Raw genomic sequence first — 27,413 nt, forward strand, 5'->3', positions numbered from 1 at the left:
TAGTATTCCATGGTGTATATGTGCCACATTTTCCCTGTCCAGTCTATCATTGATGGGCATTTGGGTTGGTTCCAGGTCTTTGCTATTGTAAACAGTTCCAGCCAGGTTTTTAAAGGCTATCAAGACAGTTGGTCAATCCAATCAGGAATCCTAGGATTCCATACTTGAGAGAAGAGTGCTGAAAGGAGTACATTAAGTAGGCAGAGAGCGATGATTTTCCTTAACTTAAGCATTTACCACCTAAGCACAGGACACTAAGGTCCTCAAAGCATAGTTTGGGTTTGGAAAATTTCCTAAAACAGGAATCATTTACCAAGACCATAGAAAAATCTGGGACGTAAATGAATTGTGATGAAAGTATTCTGGAATTAGTGGTGATAGTTGCACAGCTTTTTGAATATACTAAAAGCCACTGAATTGTACACTTTAAAAGAGTGGATTTTATGCTATGGAAATTAACATCTCAATAATAAAAGAATTACCACTTAATATTTGTTTTAGAATCAGTATAGCTTGCTAGTGAGCTTGCTAGAGTTAGAAAATACCTGGGTAACCAACCACTTTGAGTAGTCAACCATATTGATACCAGCATTTGAATTTGTTCACTTGGCAAATATTTATTGACTCCCATTATGTGACTGGCACTATGAATATAGCATTGAACAAAGCAACGTCCCTGCCCTCCAGAGTTTATATTTTAGTAGTGGGAGGTGGTAATATAATGTGGTAACAGGTGTGATAGATGCTATCCATGAAGAAAAAGGGGATAGACAGTATGTGCAATATTATATAGGACAACCTCTCTGAGGAAACAAATTCTGGAAGATACCAGAATTAGTGTACAACTCAGGTGAGTGTTTGGGGAAAAGCATCCCAGTTTGAGGGAACAGCAAGTACAAAGGGCCTGTGGCAGAAGCGTGCTGGGTATGTTCAAGGCATAGCAAGAAGGCCAGAGCAGATTGAGTTAAGGGAAGAACAATAGAAAGGCTGGAATGGTGGACATAGAGAGCCTGTTGAGTGATGGTGAAGACTGAATTTAATACATGATAGAAAGTATCTGGAGCATTATTGTTTAGAAACCGGTTAAATGTTGTAGTTACCTTTTACAGAAAATTAATTGCTCTTAATATTATTTCTTATAGCCGTTACATACAAACTAATTGTCTCAACAACCTCATATATTTCAGACAAAGCTGTATCATCTGGATAATGTAGATTACTTTTTGTTTTCTGTAAGAGAGGGAGTAACATCAGTACTGTTCATTAACATGTTTTTCATGCTTTATGTTACATCCTAATTTAATCCTTATTGTTAAGCCCTATTTTTCGTTTCCTTTTCCACATGCTTGTTTGTGAAGGAAACCTCCCTCTCCCTTCACTGCTCTTAGTTCCGTCTCTGAGTCCCAGGTGGCATTGATTGTGATTTTTTTTTAATTACAAGTAAAGCTTATTACCTATATGTGTAGAAGGAAAGCTAAACATTTTGATATAAAATTAGAAGTAATAGAGTTCAACAAAATAACTGTAAAGGTCAAACTTAACTATTTAACTTGCTCTTAAGAACCTCTTTTCCCCTATTTATTAGTATAAAATTTAAAAAGGGTTCTTATTCATTGGCCAGATGTGGTGGCTCATACTTATAATCCCAGTACTTTGGGAGGCCAAGGCAGGAGGATCACTTGAGGGCAGAAGTTCCAGACCAGCTTCGGCAATATAGCAAAATTGTTTTTGAAGTAGCCAGGCTCGGGGGCACATGCTGTTGGTCCTAGCTACTCAGGAGGTTGACGTGGGAGGAGCCTAGGAGTTGGAGGTTTTGGTCAGCTATGATTGTGCTACTGCACTCCAGCCTGGGCAACAGAGTGAGACCCTGTTTCTTAAAAGGCAAGAAAAGAAGAAAATTCTTACTCAATTACCTGCTTTAGATGTTGACTAATATAAAGGTATTTGGCATGTTAGCAATAGCTTTTGTACACCCATTTGGACACCTCAGTATGCTTTATAATGTTTGACTCTGAGAAAACAACATTTGGTGCTTTAGAATGAATTTTCAGAAAACTTTTTAATCACAATTTATTCATAAAGTAGAGACTGCCTGCTTCCACACAGTTTTGATATCTGAAACTTACATAACCTGGGATATTCAGAAGCTTATGTTGAAACAAGCTTTATTATCTATTTGTTCTACATCCATGAATGTTAATTTTACTGAAGGTTTATATGAAACCAAAAGTCCTACAGTAGTAATAGAAAGCTCATCTTCTGTTTATTAATTATAGATACATTTGAGTTGTTCGTATAGAAAGGTCTCAGTTAATAAGTTCTCTCACCAGTATTAGCTGTATTGTAATATTTTCCTCCTGTGTGATTATACTAACATTTTTTTTTTTATTGAAAGCTTGCAAATACAGAAGAATACATAGATGGAGCATTGTCTGGACATCTGGGTGAAGTTTTAATAAGGTAAAAAACAGCAGTGGTATATGTAAGGAGTTACTGGTGAGCATTAGGAATACCTGTTTTAAATATATTAATGCCTCAATTTTGGAGTTACTTATTTTAAAAAAAAATCAGTATTAATTTATAATACTTTACAGTTAGACTTCAGAAGTCTTTGAAATTGTTAAACTTGTCATAGGTAAGTTTTCAAATGTTTTAGAACTGGCCAAAAGATTTTTCTCGTGTTGATGTTAAATTTTCTGGCTCTATAACCTTTTTCAGTGGCCTTTGTTGGAGGCACTTAGTTTTGAATTTTAGTTGAGTCTGGCTGTTTGTAAGAATTTTTGTTATATTCATTTTCTGTACTAGCTTCAAAGCTCCAAATTCTGATAATGATTTCCCTTGGAAAATTATAAAGATGTCATTTTATAACAACCATATGGTGGAAAATCAGTGCCATGTGCTTTTCAACATATCTATGTAAAACGTTTTTTCAAAACAAATATATATATTTTTAAAGACAAGAATATTAAAAATATAGCAATCAGTGTTTTCATAATAAAAATATAGTAATTCAGATCATACATGGTTTCTGGTTGGAACAACAAAATGGACTTTTTCTGTTTACAGGTGTAATAATGTCCTTTATATCAGAGGTGTGGAAGAAGAGGAAGAAGATGGGGAAATGAGAGAATAGCATATTTTGTGGGAGGTTTTTTTTTTTTCCTGACCCCAGCCCCCGGGATTTTTTTTTTTTATATATATATATTTCTAGACAATAAAGATTTGTTTGTTCTTCAACTTGACTTGTGAACTATTTGTATTCAGATATTTACAAGCAAAGCTCAAATGCTGAACCAATTGAGAAAGATTACTCACAAAACTAATGCTTTAAAAGTCACCGAATTTTATTTAAGTTGCTTTTCTTTTGTAAGCTTGATAGTCTGTTTTTTTCCTGTAAAGGATAGTTATTTATATGCTTTAGATGTTTTTATGAAGGTGAATTTCAGACCTTTTCTTGTAAAATTATATATTAGCTGAGACCTTTTAAATGCAACTTTTTCTTTTAAAGTTATTTTTGAGCCACTTTTAACATGTATAAAATTAAACATGTTTTTGGTATTAATAATATACTATCTTATTTTACTTAGTAAAATTACATGTTACTTCTCTGTCAGTATAAGCTAAATGCACATATTGTAGCTAAAATGGAAACATCTAAAAATGATTGTGCAGACAAGGCACAACAGAAATTGGGAACTGACATTTAGGCTGAAGGCATATGGTTTGTTTACTAAGGAGAAGAAAGTTCTCTGAACAAAATGTAATGTGAAGTAACAACCAGGCTCACAGATGTTCTGATACCATAACCTCGAGGTTAAGTTTTAAGCCCCCCCAAAACCCTTCAGATATTTTAGGGTTGTACATTGTTAAAATATTTGTATATTCCATAGTAATAACAGCATGCTGTGAACTTCCCTACAGATGGGTTGAGAAAATATATCATTTAAATAATCATGTTGTAAGAGAATGGCCATTATTATACTTCAGTGGTCATTTACCATACAGTTTTATCATTAAACTATCTTTTATGTGTATCCCCAAGTGGGACAACTCAAAGTATAGATAAAAATGTTTAGCTATATGGAATAATACTTATGATATGAATACTTAAAGGCTTCAACAAAAGAAAATAACTCATTTCTAATCCTATAGCCCTTAGAATAAGGGCCTATCTTTCTCAAATTGATTAGGCCTGGTACATGGGTCAGAATATTGCCATTAGTGAAAGCCAAAATTTACAAAATATACCTAAGACATTCTGGTAATAAAATATGTTACTACTTTTATTCAAGTAAAAAAATATTCCTCCTCTTGTGATTTTGTTTTCGTCTCATTGACTAAAGGTAGCTGCTGTTTGTTACCAGATGGAGGTTTTGAACGATACACAAGTCGTCTTCCCAACTGAAACAAAAGAAAAACAAAATAATATTTTTGAGCATAGCCATTTTCTTTTGAAGTTTGTGAAATACCAATATTAACTTGATTTTTACAAGGAATAATATCATTTGAAATATTAACTAATCACAGTTAAAAGGGACTCATAACCTAACAGATGTCTAACGTGCTAGGCAAAGTTGAATAGCAAATTGGACACCAATAAGTATGCCAAAGGAACAGCAGTTAGATTTTATTGGGAAGTGGGAAAACTTAGGTAAAGTCATCAAATAGTATATGGTTCAAATGTGGTCAACTTAGAAAAGCACCATGTTGAAGGCCACCATTTTATTTCTCAGTAAGTGCCATAGTCAGTTTTTCCTCCGTGGTTGGAAGAGATAGCTTTCTCCTGTTGAGCACCTGACTAGCATTTAGAAATCTTGTTAAATAAAAAGTTCAGAAAACCATGTACCATCTTGAACACTGGTTGGCTTCTGGAGGTGTTAACCAACAGAAGAGGCTTTGGGAAATCCCTAGTTCATACCTATTCATTCTCTCTGGGGCATATACTCAAGTATATTACTACTTACTTTTCTTTTACTTTTGGGATTCTCTCCCCTGCTTTTTGTTTCTGTTTTGCTTTTATAGCTGAATTTGTATAAATTAAATGTGTAAATGGGGAAACTACCATAATTCTATGAGATTTGATGGGACGTTGCCACTATGTTCAAAAGGCACTATTGACATTTTAGGACAATTCTCATGTGAGATTGTCCCCTGCATTGCAGGCCCAAGGGAAGCTAAATAACAATGGCACTCTTCTCCATCACTGTAACAACAAAAATGTCCTTGGGGGACTAGAATCTCTGAATTGCTTTTGCATATCAGAATTTTTAACTCAGAGATCTTTGGTAACATTTGTTATTAATATTGTTTGAGAAAATTACCAGTGATGAAGTATCCTAACTGGGTCAGCTTCTATCAGAGGCCTTTTGTGTGTTGTTGATTTGTCAGATAACCATGTTTTCCCCAGTTTTTTCCATTTTTTAGTTTTTACGCATATTTTTAGTATGTTAATTCACTATACATCAAGTATCCATGATGTGCCAGGTATTAGGGATACAAATGTCATAAAACTCATGGTCTAAAATAATTTCAATTTGGTGGGTTTACTAAATAGTGCATGTGGAAGCGTGATGAATGGTTAATTCTTGGGAGGAGAGGACAGGTGAGGAAAGTCTTCATGGAAAGAACTGAACTAGATAAATGCACTTTTTAAGATGAAGTATTTATTTCAATAAAATATTTTGAAGTAATCACTTTTTTGGCATGGCACCTATTAACCATTTCCATACTTCAGAAATTTTTTTAAGTTCTTACCTCAAGAAGTTGGTTGTAAGGCACACAGTAAGCATTCATTATGTGTTAGCTATTACTATGGTAAGAGTCAGTGTCCACAATAGCTTTGCAGATAACTTTGTCTTTCTGGAATATATTTCAGACCCTATCCCAGAGGAGGGAAAGAGTGGCATATAGAAACAAAAGGCGCTCCTTACCCCTGTGTAGAAGTGATGGACCACATTTATGTGACTACCTAATCCTAAACTTCTGATTGGGCAGGTAGTCTTGCAAAATAAAGAACCTTGGCTTCTGGTCCTGATTCTGCTGTTAAGTCGGAAGTTACTCTGGGTAAATCATTTTAACTCCCAACTGTCAATCTCATCATCTTTACAATGTGGGGATTATTTACAGTCCCACAGTTACATGTGATTCTCTGGGTTCACTGTCTCCAAAACATTGCTGAGTGAAAGAAGCCAAGTTCCTAGATCATTCGTAAGAAAAAGAATACGTACATAAATACATACTTGTGTATGTATATTTCCAGAGGGATGTAAATGAACCTGTTAACAGTGGTTGCCTCCAGAAAGGGGAACTGAGGAAGAGTGGCTTTTCACCAAATACTCTTGTATCTTTTGAGCTTTGAACCATATGCTGTTATAATCTATTCCCAAAAAAACACTAAAAAAAAAAATCTGATTTTAATGAACCTAAGGCTATGAAAAAAAGGAAAGAGGCTTTTACTAAAAAGTGGGTCTAACTGAGAACTGTAGGGCCACTAATTTGAATTATTCTAAAAAGTAACAAGGAACCAGAGAGAGACTAATTGAAGCTGTGAGCAAGAAAGATTATCTTTCTGAAGTTCAACCTGAATAAGTTAGATGAATAAGGTATTTTTGTACCAAAGAGGCGCTCACATATTGATGTGGATGGATCTGTTAATAGCAAAACAAACCTTTTTCTTTGGTTGTGCTACTGCTTTTTCCAGAGCAGCTTTTAGCCTTTCTTCTTGGTGTCTTTGTTTTTCTCTCATTTTCTCATCACGAAACCTGTCACAAGAAGGGTGAAACATTCTCGTAACTCTAAATTACATTAAGTAAGAAAAGGACATTACTATTTGATAATCTATGTAAATAGAAGACCTCCTTTAAAGTTAAATGGAAAGGACACTTCATCTTTACTCATAACAATGGCTTTTGAATATTCAGATAAATCTCGACAACAAATACTATTTGGAAATGGGAAGAAATTTCATCATTTTGGAAGACATAAAATATACCCAGATCTTGGTCTAACTTTTTTTTCTTTCCGAGACAGTCTCACTCTGTGCTGGAGTGCAGTGGCACAATCTCAGCTCGCTGTAACCTCTACCTCCCGAGTTCAAGCAATTATCCTGCCTCAGCCTCCTAAGTAGCTGGGATTACAGGTGCACGCCATCACACCTAATTTTTGTATTTTTAGTAGAGACGGGGTGTCACCATGTTGGCCAGGCTGGTCTCGAACTCTTGACCTTGTAATCTGCCTTCCTTGGCTCCCAAACATTTCAGCACTTTATAGCTTGTATAGTAGCTACTTGTATTAACTTTCTGCTACTTTTCCCTCTTTTTAAACCTTTTAATTGAAGTGTCACACACAGAAAAGTACATAAATACATAGCTCAGTGAGCTACCACAAAAGTATGCCTTCCAGTTAATCTTTTTGAATAATATCCTCAAATTATAAACAAGAAATGCTATTTGTCATACTCTTTAGGATTGTTTTGAGGGAAAAATTAAATGAGATAATCTGTGCAACTTATCAAGTATAGGTGGTAAGCAATAGGCACTAAATATGTGATAGCTATTTTATGGACCTTTTTAATGATATTCTAAGTGTAAGGCTATATACTAGGGGATGGAAATACATGTACTGAGCATTTTTATTGCAAAATTAGGTGCCATGTTAGGTGCCCCAAACCATGGGGAAAATCAGCTAACACTATTTTTAAGAAGAATAAGTAATTGGAATTACATTTATGTATCACTGCTAAAAATGAGTTATAATTGCACTTCAATGCAGATATATTTGCTGCTGTAAAACATGCAAATGCTATTAGTGTAGTCATATGAGGTCATCTTAGGGAAGGAGTAACCTTTCATTTGTAATTTTTTTTAAAGCTTGCTTGATGTTCAGTAAGATCCCATGAGCATCACCATCATATTATAGTCTGGACATCGTTATTACTGTGGGTAACCGTATCCCCCATGTATCCACAAAGTAGTAGGCAATAACAACATATCTAATACTAGTGGCTAATATTGAGTGCTTACTACGTGCTAAGTAAGCATGCTCTCGTAATTTACTTGGATCATCTGATTTAATCCTCAGTACCTTGTAAGTACCATGATTACTCCCATTTTACAGATAAAGAAACAGACTAGAGTGCTTATGTTGCCTAAGATCACAAAGTCATAAATAGTTAAATTGAACTCACTCAGCATGGTCTAATGCCCAAGCTAGTAGCCAGAGTGCTAGTCTGCCTCTCAACATGTTTTTTGCTATTATATGAACATTTTCCCACTTGTAAACATTGCCCACATGCCACATTAAACTAGGGGCCACATTATATTTACAATAATCATTGTCTCAAACCAGGACAGTAGGTCCTCCATATTCACCATTCCACATCTGGCCCTTCAACCAACTGCAGATTGAAAATATTTAGAGAAAAGCTCCAACAATAAAAATAATACCAATTTTGAGAAATACAGTATGACAACTCTAGTGTTCACATTGTATTAGGGATAAGTAATCTAGAAATGATTTGAAGTATATAGGAGGATGTACATGGGTTATATGCAAATATGCCACCTTATATGAGACATAAGCATCTGCAGATTTTGGTATCCTTGGGAAGTCCTGGAGCCAATTCCCTACAGATACCTAGGGACAACTGTTATGTACCTAAACGTTCTTATTTAACTTGTATGGAAATTTGTAAATGAGTGCATTCTGAAAGACTCCAGTCAGGCCATAACACGCTTAATGCATGGATCTCCTTTGAAGGGCACGAAGCTATGCAATGAGGTGGGGGATGGTGTGGGGCTCCAGGGATGATAATCCTCATGAGGTTGTCTTGAGGAATAAATGTGTGAATGTGTGAATGCTGTGTACGTGTTGGCAGTTATACACTGCAGAAAACCCTCACTGTGTAGCTCTGACTTTCAAACAATTCCTTCATTAGGAATTAGGAGCCCTTCATGGGAGAACTACAGGTAGGCTTAGTCAGCTTGTGGTTTTCCCATGAAGGGCTCCTAATTCTATGCCTTGGGTCCTTTACCACCAGTGCAATACTCCTTCCCCATTATAGCTATTCAAAAATTTTCATATAACTAGTTATTCATGAATTTCATATAATTACAAAAGATTTGCTTTTCCAGGCTGGTTTGTCCATCCCAAACTAGGTCAGTTGCCCCTGGTGAACTCTCTTCACCCAGTTCCTTCCTTCACAATGCTCATTGCCATTGGTAATGACACATTTGTTTCCTAAAAATATTTGATGCATGTGTCTCCCACACTAAATAATAGCTCTATGAGGAGGCCAGGGCTGGATATCATTCGTCCTCACTGTGTCCCTAAATGGCATTCCACTGTGTCCTATAATAGCATTACTCAAGAGACTTGCTAATGTGTTTGTGTAATCTGAGCAAAACCAGCTACTCATTACGCCATTCGCTATCCTTATTGACTGTACTTTTGCCGCCGTTCTTTCTGTTTCATCCTCTCAATTGCCTCCACATTTTCTTTGGGAATAGATTCGATGAGGTCACACAGTTCCACCAGGCGAGACTCTACTTTTACTAGCTTTTGAACTGGGTTGAGGGCGTCATCCTCAGCATCACCAATGCAGACTTTGTATACTTGACTAATCTTTTTGCTAAGTGAGTCTATCAGTATTTCCTGAGATTGAGAAGAGCAGAAAACAACATCACATTGCTCATTCAATATAAAATACCGTTTTACTATATTACAGTAGAAACCCATGTAAATGCTACTAAGTATTTAGATTTAAAAAAATTATTATTTTGAGACAGTTTTGCTCTGTCACCCAGGCTGAAATGCAGTGGTGCAACCTCATCTCACTGCAGCCTCCGTCTCCCAGGTTCAATCAATTCTTGTGCCTCAGCCTCCCGAGGAGCTGGGATTACAGGCATGTACCACCATACCTGCCTAAGTTTTGTATTTTTAGTAGAAACGGCCTTCACCATGTTGGCCAGGCTGGTCTCAAACTACTGATCCTAGGTGATCTGCCTGCCTCAGCCTCCCAAAGTGCTGGAATTACAGGCATGAGCCACTGTGCCCGGCCTAAATGTTTACTTTTTTAAAGGAGAAGTTTTAATAAAACAGACCATTGAGAAAATGTAGCTGTGATATTTAACCTATATCAAAATTTATAGTCAGAGCATTACTATAGTAATACCTGGGATTATTTTCTTAAAATATATTGAAGTCTAGATATAAAAAGTATTTATAATGGGCACATTATATTTATATTCAAGCAAAAATGTTTTTTGCTTGAATGCTTTTGTATATCTGACTCCCTAAGAATTGAAGTAGAGGCAACGAACATTTTAAATCATTTTTTTTTTTTGCCACTTGGATGCATTTCCTTTTGGCACAATATGTAACCCAGCCTTCCCTTTTTTGCATGCATTACTCTCTTATAATTGTGAAACTGTTATCATCCTTTATGATAGTTATTTGCTTATCCTTATAGACTACACACCAGGAGGGCAGGAGCTACATCTTATGCTTAAACTTACAACTAAAACAGTGCTTTGCACATAACTGTGCACTGAATAAATGTTTGCTGAATAAATGACTGAATGCATTCTCTCAGGAAAAAAAGTTACAAGCAAACAGGTTTCCAGGCTGGCCTACCCAAAGCCTTTTTAGGAGTATCATTTTCTTTTTTTTCAAATTTAACAAGATTCGTCCACTTTAATGCATAAAACCCTTTTAAATCAGTGTCAACCAGGAAAATTCATGTCAGAAAAAATCGGAATGAGAGCTAATATTCTATATTCAGAACATCTGAGAAAACATTTTTGACTATTACAAAAGTTTATTTAGCAAAAAGCCTAATATGAAAATGTACATAACCTAATTTTTACATCATAGTAAAACAGTCCCTATGGAGAGAGGAGGACATGGGTTTCTCCGCTGAACAGCCATTATTTATACTTGTTCCAAGGCTTCCAACATGATGATACTATTTCCTCGTATTACCACCATTCCAATATTGTTCTGTTGTCCGCTAGTCGCCATCTCCACACATTCATCTATCACAAGATTCATAAAGGGATCAAATCCCCGCAATATTCCTTGGGCATGTCTGCCACCATTTAATTTCAATGATAACTTCTTGTCCATGAACTTTTTCAACTCGGGAGGGTGAGCTTTGCTCATGATGGCTACTCCGCAGGCACACAGAGTCCTTGGAATGGAAGCAGGAGTATCATTTTCACTCTTTGTGTTGGGAAGCCATTGGAGTATTCTAGTCTAAACAAAAGCTTAGGCCAAACCTTGCTAATTCCTGAACCTCCGCACTGCACTGTTTTAACTATTGGTGGAGATTCCTGAGGTGCCAGGTAACTTGTCTCGGGACCATAAAAAAATTGTCATCCGTCATCCTCTTTCTCCACTGTGAACCTGGTGTTTGCAATTAAGAGGAGCTCAACAAACTGCTGAGCAATGTGAATCACTCTTCAGGTAGCATCTGCCCCATTTCCCACTTCCGCTCAAGATGAGAATCACCATAAAGCCAGCAACAAATAACACTCAAGACAGATGTGGCTCCTGAAGCCATGGGAAGCCCCTCCTGGAATCACAAAAGCCTTACAGAGCCACCAACACAATCACCGTACAAGCCAAGATCTGATACCAAGAGTGTACTTCCAGCAGCTTTTCTCTTCCACCTCCCAGCTTAAAAAGTTTTTTGATGGTCCTTTTTAGCATAAAGCTCCCTTTTTTCCCCTGTAAGATAACAACTTACTATATTTCCTATTTACATTAATGACATGATCCTTTTAGAAAACTTGGAGAAATACATAATAATATAAAAGAAAACGGCAAAAGTCCTATTGGCCATAAAGCTCCCTTTTCCCCTCTCTCTAAAATAACACTTACTGTGTTTTCTATTTATGTAACAACATGTTTTTTTCTAAACCCTTGGAGATAAAAGTAACCCATCAGGGGTTGAAATATAGTAAACTGCATATGAAAACAACATTGCTGCAATGAGAGTCATTAAATGAAGCAGAGAAAAATACTTTAAAAATATATTCACCACTGGTTTTGAGGAAAAATAACTTTAAGATGAGAATGGTTGCTAGTTGATGGGAATTTTTGAAGGGGACCTCTTGAACACTTAGATGGCTTTAGAGATGGATGAGCAGGGCAGTGGCTGCTTAGGATGTCTTTTCTACACCTCTGCCCCCTCCCCTTTTTTTCTTAAGTTCCCTCTTCAGAGGAGAGAAAATGGTGAGAAGAGATACTTTTTTAAGATAACAAGGTAAGAACAAGAGATAGGAGAGGGGAATGAGATTAATGAAGGTAATTCACATTTAAAACAGAGATTGAGAGCCTGGCCTGACAAAGCAAAAAGGCAAAGAAAAGGTAGCACAAGGCATAGGCCAACTGACTCAGAGAAGGGATGTTTCAGCCCCATCCCTGGAACTGCCTCTGATGACAGGCCCAACCCACAGTACTTCAGAGGAGGAGCTGCCACGGGAGTCTGCCCAGGTGAATGGACAGGAATTCTGGAAGACTGGTATCGGAGAACTTCAGGTGCCTTTCAACAGTAAATGGGAAGTGATATGACCAGAGCAGTGTTTTAGGAGGAATCATATCAAAACTGGAGAGGGGAAGGGGGACAGATATCTAGATGTCATTGAGTCCTTTCAAACTCAAGGTTGCTGTCCTAATCCATGTCACATTCTGCTGTGTGCTGACTGTACACAGTTCTCTCCATTGCAAGTGTCAGCTCCTTGTGCAAAAAATAAAAATAAAACCAGAGGTAAACATATTCCTCAAATTGAACAATGGAGCAGTTTCTGTTCCATTTCATGTTCAATGAACAACTAAATGAACAACTGCTACACTAAACAACTTGGATGAATCTCACAAACATAATGTTGAGAGAAAGAAGCCAGACATGTTATATGATTCCATTCCAATAAAGTTCAAAAACAGGAAAGCTGATTGATGGCATGAGACATCAGGACAGTGGGAAAGAGGGCTGGTAAAGACTGGAAGCAAGTACGAGGGAGGTTTGTAGGGGCTGATAATGGTCTATTCCCTGATCTGGGGGGTGGCACACAGATGTGGTTGAGGAAATTCTTTGAGAGATACACTTGTGATTTGTGCACTTTTCAACATTACCTTATACTTGAACTTAAAATTTTATTTTAAAAGTAAAATATTGGATCAAGGACAAAATTTTTAGGGGATTAAGTATCATTAAGAGTGTGGAAGTTTTGAAAGAATGAAATTCATTTCATACTCATAGCTCCAGAGTAACATAATTTATGAATATCGCAATCACATAAATCAATTATACCTCAATAAACCTGGAAAAGAAACTTTTAAAAAATGAGGTACAGCTAAGTTTACTCATAAAGGATTCTGTTTTGTATATTCTGAGTTCTGAAAAGAGGGAGGTAGAGAAGCAGAAAATCCTAATACGCTTCCCTCCCCATTTTACTGCTTCACCTCCCCTTCCCAACCCTACATTTCATGTCTCTAGAAGACACTATGGATTGTTAGTCCCATTTCCCCAGAGTGTGCAATAATACATGAATGCCAAATTTACACTTGTGATGGAAATTTCATGGATAGCCCTTAACAAAGTAATTACATCAATTCTACTTTCTTTCTTTAGGTATCTGGTTGCCTCAGTTAAAAGGAGTATCCAAAATGCCACTTTTAATTTTAATCATTGCCCCAAACTTGGATGGAAGGGGCTTAGTTGGGGTGGGGCAGGGAGGAGGGGAGATATCACAGATATTTATCAGACAATTTGCATGTCAGTTGGCCTCAGCATTATTTAAAACGGTTGAAGTGTGGAAACCACTCCAGATGAACAGATAAACAGTATATGGTATAAACATACAATGGCTGTAAAAATAATGCAATCCTGATACAGGCTGCAACATGGATGAATTTTGAAAACATTATGCTAAATGAAATAAGCCAGACACAAAAGGATCAATATTGTATGATTCTTCTTTTGTGAATTACCTAGAATAGTCCAATTTAGAGAGACAGAAAGTCAAAACGGTGGTTGCCAAGGGCTGGGGGAGGGAGGGAGGAGGGAAGAGATTTTTTAGTGGGTACAGAATTTCAGCTTTGCAAGATGAGTTCTGGAGACTGCAAAACAATGTGAATGTACTTAACATTACTGACCCAAACGTTTAAAAATGGTTAAGATGTTAGATTTTTATGTTGAAAAAATGACGAAAAAGTTCTGGAAAGAGTGGTGATGGTTCACAACATTGAGAATGTACTTAATGCTATTGAATCACATGCTTAAAATAGCTAAGTGGTAAATTTGGTTATGTATATTGCACCACAGTTTTGAAAATACGGTTAGAATAAAACAGCACTGAATTGAAAGGTGGCTGTCATCACACTTCTTGCTCCAGCAATGCACAACCCCATCCCCTACTAACTCAGGAAATGTGTGTGTGTGGAGGAGCCATAGACAGCTTGTGCTTTTTGTAACCCTGCTCACCTGTGGGTAGGGTAGGACAGCCTTCTTGGATGCAGTTTGCCCACCTCTACCTCTGTTTGAAAATCAAGTTCATATCCATAAATGTGGTGTGGCAGGCCAGGTCTCACTAACGAAGGCCTCCATCACAACTGTTTCAGTACTGATGAGTGGTTAAGTTAAATATTAAAAGCCAGTGCCCTTATACAAAGGCTAGAATGTAACAAAAGCCCACCAAGAGTTTTGCCTAGTTCTTTCCTGGGCCTTAAAACATGACAAAATAATAGAGGAATTCTTAACAGGACCCATTTAGGATTAAACAAGTTTTATTGGGGGCGAGGAAACTTCCCAGGCTTCCACAAACAGGTTTACTGGGGGGTCTGAAGAAACTACCTAAACCTCCCTGATTTATCAGGAGACAAGATAAGGGTAATCACCCCAGCAGCTGGACCCATTTAGATTAAGTAAATTTACCAAGGCTCCAGAGGAATGTCTTCAGGACTCAGACCATAGTTATAGATGAGAAGTTAATCGCTTAAGTCTTTGGATGAATGCACACTTATACATAGACATATAGCTCAGAAGGTATATAAGCTCTGGAAAACTTTGTAATTTTGAATTGGTCTGGCAATAATTTCCAGGCCTTCTCCCTGTAACCAGTTACAGAAATAAAAACTGTCTTCCTCCCCAGTTCATCTGCATCTTGTTATTGGGGCATGAGAAATAGCAGCCCGACCCTCAGTTTGGTCCTGGAACAATATTAGCCTTATATAATAACTTTGAATTTGTATTTCATTTGAGGTTTTTACAAGATAAACAATATTAGATGGAGCTGGTTGTGGGTCTAAAAGCTAACCTAATCATTTATTCAACAAACATTTATTGCACACCAGCTTTAAGGAGACCCTTAACTGAACTAAGGAGAATAAGACAATCCTTGCCTTCGAGGGGTTATTATCTAGCTGAGAGATGAACTTCTCAATAAGTAACTGTACTAGCAGATGTCACAGCTATTTGAGTCTATGCAGGCCTGAAGAGGCAGAAATCTATCACAGGCTCAGTGTTGGGCAACTTTTCTAGTCAGTGTTGAGTCACTTTTAATTGTGTTGATTCACTGCTTCCTGTGTTAATTACTCGCTCCATGAATTACCACCAAAATGATAACATGCACTGAACTATGTATGTCTAGGCTCTGACTAAAATAAATGTATTTACAGGGGAAACTATGGTCAATATCGTGAATTGCAATAGAGCAGCATTTTAAGAGAGCAGCCAATTTGAATGTTTTCTGCCTATATAAATTGGCTATTACATACTGGCAAGATAAACTCCAAGCTGGCTTTCCACTTCTGTCATCAACCTAGGACTTGGGATTTGCTTTAACTCTCCTACATATACTTAGGACACAGGGAATAAAAATTGTTATCATGAGCCAAAATGAAATCACCATAAGCAAAGAGTGATTTACCTGAGCGTCTGAATTAAATTCTCCAAAGCTGAAGAGCCTGGACCTTAATTGCAATTCTGCTGCTTTCTCCTCTTCTCTCACACAGTTAGCTTTAAGCATTTTCCCTTGCTCCAAAAGAAACTCTATGTTGCTATTTCTATTGCAAAAGAAGAAAGAGACCTTCATCTGAAATTTGGGGTTAGTGAAATAGCCATCAGTCAGGGGCTTCAACACTTTCTAGTTCATGTGTCAACATCCATCTAGTGAGCCACATACAAGTCTGTATTTGAAGACATTGCCAAAGTACATGCAATTTTTCAAGTTAAAATGAGAAAAATCCAGCACAAATGCTGCTTTTTCACTTCCATCAGAAGGCATTTTCTCTTCTATTTTTGTGGTTCCCTTTGAGTTCCCCCAAATAGCAGCAGAGCTGAGGCATCAGGAACCCAGCATTCTCAAACATGTCTGATAATCAGAATATCTGGGGAGCCAGGAGGGAAAATATAGACTCCTGACTCCCTCACCTAGAGATTCGGATAAGATCTTCTGGAAGTAGATTCTATAGATCCCCCTTTCCTGCCCACCTGCACCCACCTTGTTCCAGAAAATCTTATTGTGGGGATGGGTGGAGGGCTACCATACACTGCGAGGACTGGAAAAGATACAAGGATTAAAAAGTCTCAGAAATGGTAATGGGTAGCTGTGTGATAAGGATTTTTAGGTCCCTACCTTCTGTGTGTTTTGAAGTTAAATGTAGTTTGACTTGTTGTTTAAAAACATTGCCATCTTCTGGCCCAGAAAACTGTTCTGAAAAATGTTCTACACGTTTTTGTAAGTAGTCGATATAAAGATCTATTCTCTGTAATTCAACTCTTTTTCAAGTTTATAATATTGTATGTTTTTTGATGAGGAAGGAAATTTGTGAGGCATCAAATCCAGCTGCTTTCCCCTGACAGAAATCCTTTCTATAATCACCCTAAGATATTGATAGGAACTTTGTAAAATGATATAATATTTAATCTCAAAAATTATTTTTCTGAGAGTCACAGCCAACAAAATACATTTATTGGGCTGGGCGCGGTAGCTCATGCCTGTAATCCCAGCACTTTGGGAGGCCGAGGTAGATGGATCACAAGGTCAGGAGTTCGAGACTGGCCTGGCCAACATGGGGAAACCCCATCTCTGCTAAAGATACAAAAAATTAACCAGGTATGGTGGTGCATGCCTGTAATCCCAGCTACTCAGGAGGCTGAGGCAGGAGAATAGCTTGAACCCAGGAGGCAGAGGTTGCAGTAAGCTGAGATCATGCCATTGCACTCCAGCCTGGGCAACAGGGTGAGACTCCATCTCAAAAAAAAAAAAAAAGAAAGAAAGAAAGGAAAATACATTTATTAGCATTATCATCCACAGCACGATTTAGTAAAGGAAACGACAGCTAGCCAAGTGGTAGGGTAAAAACTATACTGGACAAAAGTTAAGGCAAGAGGTACCATTTTAATTCTTTTTAGTCTCTTTTCAAAGTGTCTTTTATTATTACTAGCTAGGAAAATATGTCGACAATTGAAAGGCAGTAGGGACAAAATTAAAGCTAGTCTGTTCTGTGTAAATATGACATCTACCTTAAAACCCCAGCCTATGCTCACGGAGACCACAAGGAAGAATTACACGTGAATGAGTTGGACCCAGGCTCTGGTTAGAAATTACTTAATGAAATAAATCTACTTGTTTAGAATGACTTACGTTTTGTCCTGTATAATTTTTTCTCTTTTGTTTACCTCTTCAAGATTTTCATCTACATCTTGGGAATATTGAAACAAAGTAAGATTCTGCTCTTCCAGCTCTCTGAGGACTTGAAGTAACTCCTCTGGTTCTTTGAAATAAAGCACTGGCTCCTAATTAACCAATAATAAAGAATATAATCCACTTAAAACTATGCTGCCTATGCACAAGTGACTTATCCAGAAAATACAGTGGCGTAAAGGAAGATGGCTGATGGAAACAGATGCTTGGTGCTGTAAAGAAACATTAGCATTGAGACAAAGGATCTCTTAGCAAGGCAGCCTTTACTTCTTGCAGAAAGTTTACTCTCTTGTGGCAAGACTGCTGGCAAGAGTACCCTTTCTGCAGGAAGTAAAGATTGCCTTGCTAAGAGATCCTTTGTCTCAGTACTGACTTTTTGCAGCATCAAGCATCTGTTTCCAACAATGGTTCTGAGGAAGAGGGGGACACAGGGAATTATATGGGAAACTCGCCTATTTCCAAGTGAGAGCTGGCTCTCAGGATGAGCACATTCGAAGTGTTGTGGGGAGTTGTAGGTATTAGAGAAGGAAAGGGAAGAAAAAAGGAAGAGGGTGAGGAAAAGAAAAAAGGAAGAGAGCAGAAGAGGCAGAAAGTGCCAGGGAAAGGGAGAAGGAATAGGAGAAAGAGAACAGGAGGCTGAGTGAACGTCATTTGAATTTATATTTCCTAAACTTTTAAGATAAAGAGTGTATTACCTTAAACATTTTTTTTAAAATGACTTGGGCATTTACACATCCATGTTCCTCATTATTCACAATAGCCAAGACATGGAAGCAACCTGAATGTCCACCAGTGGGTGAATGGATAAAGTCAGTGGAGTATACACGTACAGTGGAATATTATTTAGGCTTAAAAAGGAAAGAGATCCTGTGATATGCTATAAAATGGATGAACTTTGGGTACCGTATGCTAAGTGAAATAAGCCAGTCACAAAAAGACAAATACTGAGTGATTCCACTTCTATGAGGTATCTAAAATAGTAAAACTGTTAGAATGTAGAATGGCATTTAGCAGGGGCTATGGGAAGGGGAAAAGAGGAGTTGTTTAATGAGTATAGTTTCTGCTTTGCAAAATCAGAACATTCTGGAGATCTGTTGCTTATAGTTGACACTACTGTACTGCATGCTTAAAATGGCTAAGATGGTAAATTTTTATATGTTTCTTTGCCACAATTTTTTTAAAAAGATGGGTAAGGTGTGTGATATACAACAATGGATGGTATTTGTTGTCCCTTTTGAGTTTCTGTGGTTGCATTTAGGGTGGAGTTAGCTCAGAGTCAATCTTGCAGCAATAAAGGTCTGTTTTGTTGCAGGCATATTCATTTTATGATCCAGCTACCCAACACAGCTCAAGTCCCAATAAAATGCAATCAGAAAGTGGCTATTTTTACAGGAAGATTGTGTGTGTTTATATATATATATATACACACACATATATATGTATATCTTAAATTATTACCATCTAATATTTATTTGTAATAAAATATCTGATGACAAAGATAGATTATATATCCAATTGGAGAATAGTATCAAAATTATACTTCTTTCTGGAAGGTTTGTGCCATATTTTGAATAAAATATTTTCATTTCAAAAGAATAAATGATCATCAATACTTTTTACCAAACACAATATTTAAATCAAGAAATATAATCTGGTTACCAAATCAAAGTCCATTTCATCATCTAAAAGGAATTCTAAACTGTCTTCTGAACTGAAACTTTCAGCAAGTCTGTAAAAGAAAAAGAAAATGTCTGATTTGTGAGCCATTTTCTGTCAACAGATTTGCATTCCTTTCTAAATTGTCTTTGGAACCTGACTGTAACATAATTATTTTCAATAGTAGGTTTAGCCTTTTAGGGAACTGCTGATTGCAGAAATCAGTGGATCCCATGATTATACAAAAGAAAATTGGATTCAATCCCACACAAAGCTGACATACACATACAATGAGACTACATGGGAGAGCCATACCATATGGTACCAGTTATTTGAGGTGCATCTATAAAGTAAGGTAACTTTATTTTTAAATAAACACGTGACAGCCTACATTGCCTCATCCATTTGTTCCTGTTAATGCATTCTTCTTGATAATCTAAACGTGCTGTACTGCTCAAAGTGAAAGCTGTATCACAGTCTTCTGGCTATCCCCAAATAAGGTAATCCTTCTCTCTAAAAGCAGATTTACTTATCAAAATATCTTCCAGTCAGGCCGACAAAATGTTGGTTGGGGTGATGGACAATGAGGTACCTCCTTAAAGCATAATCATGTGGCTTGGAAAGTGGCTCTGGAAACATTCTTTAAGAAAGATAAATGGAAACTGATTGGAATATCAAAGAAGCAGGGAAAGGGAGAGTAAGATGGCTGTTGGTGTGATCTAGGTCATTACACTTTTAGATAGAGGGCAGTGATTATGGCAATGATGAGTAAGTCTGTGGGGAGGGAGGAGAATTTAGAGATATACGGAAGAATGAAATCATGGGAACCAAAAATAGAAAAGGCTCCTGGGGCCATAAGAGAAGAGACAAAGATGACTCCAACATTTGTGGTCTGGAGCCTGGAAAAATGGAGTTAGCACTCACAGGAAGGAAAATGGCTTATAGATGGGGATAAGAAAAAGATTAATATATGCTTTATTCATGTTGAGCTTGAGGGGACAAAATACACACCTGGAGCTGCCTTTTGAGCAATTGGAAAGAAGATGCTGGAAAACAGAAAGGGCCATGGACATAGATGAATCTTAGGGAAACATACCCTGAGAAAGCATTTGACATTACAGTCCACCCTTCTCAGCTCTTGGGTTCAGCAACATCACTTTCTAGTCCCTGTCTTCCCACCTCTCTGATACTTTTGTGGTCTTTTTGGGCTCCTCCTCTACATAAATATCTGCTACTCCTCAGCCTTCTTCCCTTCTCCTACCTATTCTTCTAGGGAGACCTCATCCCTCTCATGGATTCAACCACTGCTAATACACTAATGACTCTCTTTTTCTTGAGCTCTAGATTTTAATGTCCAACCTCCAAGTGGACATCAATAACCCACATGGCTGTCCCATAGGGAGCTAAAACAAACATACAAGATCACACTTCCTCATGCAGGCCTGCTCCTCTTACTGAGTTCCCAATATTATTGGATGGCAAGACCATGCACCCAGTTGCTACACTAGAAATCTGGGAATTATCCGTAACCACTCTGTTCTCCCAACACGACCCTCAGTCTTTACATAAGCCTTTCAAAGTCCTGTCGATGCCACTTCCCTGCTGTCTCTCACAGCCTTTCCTTCTTCATTCCCGATGCCTTTATCTGGTTTAGGCAGTCCAATCTCTCTCTCACCCGAATTGTGACAATAGGCTCTTAACTGGCCCCTGTGCCTCTAGTTTTGTCCTCCACCATTTCATTCTCTAAAATACTGCCACATCCATCTTTCTAAAGTGCAAATAGGATTGGGTCTCTGTCACACTCTTGCTTAAAACATTCAGTGTCTCCCCAGGGCCCTTGGGACAAAGCACAGGCTGCTTAGATAGCATCACCACCTCCCTGCTCATGGTGCAGTGCCCATGTACTCCTTGAGCCTCTCCCACTTTTACACAGAATGATAAACCAACCATTTTGAACAGAGTCATGCTCTGTCATCTCTGTACCAGAAAGCACTTCCTCTTCCAGATCTTGTCTTCACTAACTCCTCCTCCTCTTATAGACTCAGCTTAGAGGCCACCTGCTCTGGAGCACATTCACTGATTCTGCCCCTGCCCTCCCGTCCCCTCACCTTTCCTCTGGGTTAAGAGTCCTGCCTTTGCATGTCTGTGGCACTCTGGGCTTATCCTTCTAATGACATTATCACATTGTATTGCAATCAACTTGTCTGTCTTCCTAAATGGTAAGCCCCTTGAGGGCAGAGATTGTCTTTTATTTACTTTTAGGGCACTCAATAAATATTTGTCGAATGAATGGATGAGACTAGGAGAAGGGTGAGCTTTCTGAGGGAACGAATGTGGTCTCTGTATGTTACTGTGTGCATCTAGATGCAGAAAAGGCATTTGGCAAGATTCAACACTCATTTGATAAAAACTCTCAGGCAAACTGGAACAGAGAATAACTTTCTTAACTTGATAGAGTGTCTACATCTACAGAAATCCTACAGCTAACATTGTACTTAATGGTGAAAACCTGAATCCTTTCAAGACCGGGAACAAGGCAAAGACATCTGCTCCCTCCTCCACTCTTATTCAACATTGAAAATTCCACCCATTGCAATAAGGCAGGAAAAAGAGATAAAAGGCATATAGATCAGAAAGGAAGAAATAAAGCCATCCATATGTGCAAATGACATAATGGTCTACATAGAAAATTCAAAGGAATCTTTAAAAACAAAACAAAACTCTTGAACTAATAAGTGAGTTCAGTATGGTCAATGTATATAAGATATAAAAATACAATCAATTGTATTTCTATATATTAGCAATAACTGCAAGGACACCAAAATAAAAAGTACAATACCATTTATAACTGCTCAAAAAGAAAAGACAAAAATATTTTGGTAAAAATCTAACAAAATGTGTATAGGATTTGTAAGCTGAAAACTATAGACTGCTGAAGAAATCGAAGAAGATCTAAACAAATGGAGAAGCAGACTGTGTTTATGGAATGGAAAATGTAACATAGTAAAGATATCAGTTCTCCCCAAACTGATATACAGGTTTGTGTTAGTTTCCTAGGGCTGATGTAACAAACAGCAGCTTAAAGCAACAGCAGCTTATTCTCTTACAGTTCTGGAGGCTAGAAGTCAAAAATCAGGGTGTCAGCAGGCCATGTTCTCTCTGAGGGGTGCAGGGAAGAATCTATGAATGCCTTTCTGTTAGCTGCTCGTGTTGTCAGCAGTCCTTGGCTTGCAGCCGCATCACTTCAATCTCTGTCTCTGTCATCACATGGCATTCTCCCTGTGTTTCTGTGTCTCCTCTCTCCTTGTAAGGACATCAGTCATACTGAATTAAAGGTCTACCCTAATGACCTCATCTTAACTTGATTACACCTGCAAAGCTCTTTTTTTCCAAATAAGGTCATGTTCATAGTACCATGGGTTAGGAATTCAACATATCTTTGTGGGGGACAAAATTCAACCCATAACAAAGCTTAACACAATTCTTATCATAATTCCAGAAAGATTTTTTTTGTAGATATAAAGAAGATTATTTTTAAATTTTTAAATTTATATGAAAAGAAAAAGGAGCTGGAATAGCCAACACAGTTTTGAAAAAGAGTAATTACATAAGAAGAACCAGCCTCCCTGACTTTAAGACTAATAGCTACAGGCCATTTCCTGTTCCCTGTGTTGTGTCTTGGAGTCTGGAGCAATGAAGACCTCTGTGCTCTTAGGCAGGCCCTTCCTATTTTCTCTATTGTTTTGGAATTCTTCTGGACTCGACACAAATCTTCAGGGGATAAAGAAGACAATGTTTGGACTGTAGCAATGATTGAGTTGACTACTGTGGCCAAGGTCACTGTCTGACTTGCATTAGCTTCAACGTGTTCTGATGATTGGCTGTTAGCTAGAATGAAAATAAGCCCCTTTGATAACAACACCGAAATTAGAATTGGCGACATACACCTGGGAGTTAACTGTCCTGTAACAAGACTGTTGCCATTTAACTATGAGTTTTCCTATCCTGTCACTTCTTGTGGGATCAAGAAAATTAGTTCCAAAGAAATGATGTTGCTGTATTATCAGAGATCAGTTACAGACCAATGCTGCTTACTACTATAAATTTCCAGTGGTTTGCTTTGTAAAGAGGCTTAAATTCCCATCTGTGATGCATTTTGGAATGAATAGATTTGATACCTTGAAAGATATCACTCAAAACACAGAAGAACAAGAGTCATCGGCTCCCACACAAAATAAAACATGTGAACCTAATTTTAGCAGTGTTAATAAGGAGCAGTTATCCATAAATGATTGCATCAATAATGCCTGTGTCATAACATCCTCTCTTCCCTAAGGCATGGGAGCAAGTGGTACATACGTGTCTGGGAACCAGTTCCATTAATACTATTGTTGTGTCTGTCCAAAGGTAAGTAGCAGTATGTTACCAGTTTCACTACTTTTGGAGTTTTGGATAACATATCTAAACTGTGATATTTACACTTTTTAATGCGTTAATTTTAAGTGTAATTGCCAGTCTAACTTTGTATGTGAAATCAAGGTCATATATAATAAAGCTTGCCTATACAAAAAAAAAAAAAAAAAAGACTAATAGCCACAGTAGTCAAGATCATGTGGCAGGACAGCCACACAGATCAATGGAACAGAATATAGAATCCAGAAATAGGCCCCAACAAATATGCCTAAGTCATTTTTGACAAAGGTGAAAAAGCGATTCAAAGAAAGAAGCCACTTCAACAAAATGGTGCAGGACCAATTGATAAACACAGGCAAAAAACCACCACCGCCACAATCTAAACCTCACAGCTTACGCAACATTAACTCAAAATGGAAAATGGATCTCAAACTTACATGTAAAACTATAAAAAACAATCTCAAAATGAACATTTAATTACAAAAAAAACAGTGATTGCCAAATGCCACAGACGTGATGTCTAGAATTCAGAGGGTGCCTAGAATTCATAGCAAAATGTTTCTGTTTCCCTCAGTGATTGTCATGATACGGTGCTGCTGGCCCAAATCCCTTCCTCTGGGCTGGTGCGCTCCTCTCAGCCATCAACATATTTTCTTACAGAAGCTCTCTTGGGGTAGAAAGAGTTGAGAATGAGTGACTTCTGAAATAATGAGTACAAATGAGTGAACAATTAAATGAGAGGGGAAAAAACAAAAAATACTTTATGATCCAATTGCAGCAATTTTGAATCACATGGTGAAATTGCAAACACAGGCTAGCAGAATAGCTTAATGAAATATAGGGCAGTGGATTCTGAGGAGCAAAGCCCCGAAACACAGGGGGCAGACAGTTTCTGCAAATAATAGCTGTGAGTTCTTACTAAGGAATAGAGAGAGGCCTGTGAGATCTCAGGAGTGCACAGAAACGGCACCACTACCTCCGATATCTCTTACAACAGTTATGGGTACATGACACATAGGTTGAGGAAAGGCTAAAAGTTATTTGCTGAAAACCATTCCCAGTTTCCAAGGGAGTTAGTCAAGGATATACTATACTTTGATTTCTTTTTCTCTGGGGTACGAGTAAGGCTTCTGCTTGGCTCTGCTGTTCAGAGTGTCCAGGTCAAGTCCATGCCGTTGGTGATGGTGGAGTGAAAAGAAATAACATGGAATTAAAAATAAGCCCTTGCACTTGGTGCAAGTTATTCATTTTTCTGCACAGACATGCCTGTTATTTCTTTTTTTTAAAAAAATTTATTATTGGAATGATAATTGCATAGAAAATGGAGGCCACTTATTCTGCTGAAACGGAGTTGCAAGCATAAGAATAAACTGAAAGGCACACACTGTTTTACATGCCTCAGGCAGAGATCACAGTTTTGGCTTTTCCCTCCAGAATCCTCACTGTCTATTACTGTATGTCACTCACCCCATTGTAGTGTCTAGTTCTGGGGTACAGAACTATGCGCTATTTGTCTTTGTGTACACAGGGTCTTGAAGAGTGCCTGAAACATTTATGTCTCCAATAAATTCATGGTGAATAAAGGAAAGAAGGGGAAAAGATGGATGAAGAACCTATCAGATGGGCCCCATCACCATTTTAAATTATTGTCTCGGCTTTTAAGCTGGTGCCCTAACACGTACCACTAAAAAGTATGGTTAAGAGGGATTATTTAAACTGAGAAACTTCTATATTCAAGATTTCAAAGACAAGGGAACACTGACAGCACCTCCCACTCCCTGTACCCCACCCCTGCCTCCACACCCGACTCCAGATCTTCCAACAGGCAAAGTAATATGTCTTAAATAACTGGGGTCCAAAGTGGCCTCACAATCCAAAAGAATTTACTTTTCTAATCAGCGGGCCAGAGGGATGCATAAGGCATCAGGCTCATACCAGGGTCATTTCTGGACAGGCAACTTGTATTCCTAACCTTTATCCCACCACTACATACATCCCAAGGTTGTTAGCGGGATAAAGGAGCAAAGGAGTCCCCAGGAGCCAGCCTGTATTGGGGGCTGAAAACCCAAATGGATACAGGGCAGGGCAGGTAAAGGAGTGGAGTGGACCCAGTAAGGACTCAGCAACTGGAGAGATCAGACCCCTCCCACGGGAAAATTCCCAGCTTGACCCCAGACGTCAGATCTTGTGGTTTTCAAGAGAATACAGAAATACAGATTTTTTTTAAATGACATCTGTTTTTTTTAAATTTATTATTATTATTTTGAGACAGGGTCTCACTCTGTCTCCCAGGCTGGAGTGCAGTGGCATGATCACTGCTCATTGCAGCCTCGATTTACTGGGCTCAAGTGATTCTCCTACCTCAGCCTCCTGAGCAGCTGGGACTACAGGCATGCACCACCACATCCAGCTAATTTTTGTATTTTTGGCAGAGATGGGGTTTCACCATGCTGCCCAGGCTGGTCTTGAACTCCTGCGCCGAAGTGTTCCACCTGCCTCAGCCTCCCAGAGTGCTGGGATTGCATGTGTGAGCCACCATGCCTGGCCTACATGTGCTGATTTTTAAACATTGGCCACCAAGCCAAACTACACTAAAACACTGGGGCCAGATAGCACAGCTCAGTGGGCCAAATCTCTGGTCTGAATTTGTGATGCAGAGTGGGAGGAAGAGGGTCATTTCACTTGGAAGGGATGGTGATAGTGAAGGACTTCTCGGAGTTGATGATGGGTAGGTTAGAGCTACCTCGGCTCTAAATTAGTCCTTTTCCCAAGGGTTAATCTCTGAGTCACTGGCCAAAGCCAGTCACCTGGTTGCAAATGGCCAGGTTTTCTAAGCCCTGGGAGTGGGCCTGCCAACAGCAGCAGAAGGCAGTACTGTACCAGACAAACGAGGGGCCCAGCTCAGAGGGACTTCAGGACATGTGCTGGTCAGCCAGTGGCTCAGAGGACTTCTTCCTCTGATCTGTCTATTCTATCCATTCGCACACCTCTTGGCGTTTTGTGATGACATGAGAGAGAGAACCAGAATCCCTGGCTGCTAAGATTGAGGGTGGGGTGGACACAGCCCTCTGTTTTCCAGGTTGGCTGTAGGCCTCTATCTCCACTTTGAGATGGACACATTCTCAGGTTTTACTTTCGTGAGTCCCAAATCTCCTTTTACCTTGGCCGTCTCCAACCTGAGAAGCGCCTTCTGAAAGGACGGCTGTCCCCCCAGATTCCTCAAGGATGCCTTCCTTTTTACTTGAATGTAATGATAATTCTAAAAATGGAAAATGAAAAGGAGAGAAAAAGAGAAAGATGGGGGGAAAACACTTCTGAAAAAGAGAGCTTTGTCTCGGGGTGAAGATAGAGTTACTGTCAAAACTTCCAGGGACAGAAATATAAGGTGGAGACATTGTCAACCAGCAAACGCAATATGCAGATGGTAAGGACTGGTCCCTGGGACAGGAGAATGGGTGGGAACTGACCGGTGGGGTGCTGGGAGGTGTCCATTTTCAACATCCATCTGTCCTAACTCCTAAAATCCCAAATGTTAGCTATTCAAGCCTCTGGACTGACAGACTTAATTAGTTTCTGAACATTCTCTATTTAGAAGATGAATTCAGAAGAACTGAATCCTTTTTTTTTTTTTTTTTT

General features: G+C 38.4%; 4 protein-coding genes across 4 annotated transcripts in view; 2 read left to right on the forward strand and 2 right to left on the reverse strand.

The window, feature by feature from the left end:
- Nucleotides 1-3,234, forward strand: part of SNRPF (small nuclear ribonucleoprotein polypeptide F) — a 9,000-nt gene extending 5,766 nt beyond the window's left edge. The window contains exons 4-5 of the mRNA XM_017516162.2: nucleotides 2,396-2,460; nucleotides 3,067-3,234. Coding sequence (XP_017371651.2) covers nucleotides 2,396-2,460; nucleotides 3,067-3,133 — 132 coding nt within the window. The 3' untranslated portion in view covers nucleotides 3,134-3,234. The remainder of the gene's footprint in view (nucleotides 1-2,395; nucleotides 2,461-3,066) is intronic.
- Nucleotides 3,235-4,259: 1,025 nt separating this feature from the next.
- The window catches only part of CCDC38 (coiled-coil domain containing 38), a 55,775-nt gene continuing 32,621 nt past the window's right edge, over nucleotides 4,260-27,413 (reverse strand). Inside the window, exons 9-16 of the mRNA XM_017516143.1 lie at nucleotides 26,938-27,036; nucleotides 24,872-24,920; nucleotides 19,368-19,437; nucleotides 17,649-17,800; nucleotides 15,930-16,065; nucleotides 9,446-9,651; nucleotides 6,668-6,761; nucleotides 4,260-4,401 (exon numbers count right to left, since the gene is read on the reverse strand). Coding sequence (XP_017371632.1) covers nucleotides 4,288-4,401; nucleotides 6,668-6,761; nucleotides 9,446-9,651; nucleotides 15,930-16,065; nucleotides 17,649-17,800; nucleotides 19,368-19,437; nucleotides 24,872-24,920; nucleotides 26,938-27,036 — 920 coding nt within the window. The 3' untranslated portion in view covers nucleotides 4,260-4,287. The remainder of the gene's footprint in view (nucleotides 4,402-6,667; nucleotides 6,762-9,445; nucleotides 9,652-15,929; nucleotides 16,066-17,648; nucleotides 17,801-19,367; nucleotides 19,438-24,871; nucleotides 24,921-26,937; nucleotides 27,037-27,413) is intronic.
- On the reverse strand, nucleotides 10,661-11,175 carry LOC108294315 (small nuclear ribonucleoprotein G-like). The gene has a single exon (XM_037733888.1). It carries the CDS (start codon nucleotides 11,158-11,160, stop codon nucleotides 10,930-10,932), a length of 231 nt encoding a protein of 76 aa, XP_037589816.1. The 5' UTR covers nucleotides 11,161-11,175; the 3' UTR covers nucleotides 10,661-10,929.
- On the forward strand, nucleotides 23,219-23,699 carry OOSP4B (oocyte secreted protein family member 4B; the record flags this gene model as incomplete). Its single annotated transcript, XM_037734410.1, is given in 3 exon segments — nucleotides 23,219-23,396; nucleotides 23,399-23,458; nucleotides 23,461-23,699. Coding segments are annotated over 3 exon segments (477 nt in total), but the record flags the coding sequence as incomplete, so codon positions are not given.

This window comes from Cebus imitator, unplaced genomic scaffold, assembly GCF_001604975.1.
Source record: "Cebus imitator isolate Cc_AM_T3 unplaced genomic scaffold, Cebus_imitator-1.0 Scaffold18, whole genome shotgun sequence".
Classification (NCBI taxonomy): Eukaryota; Metazoa; Chordata; class Mammalia; order Primates; family Cebidae; genus Cebus; species Cebus imitator.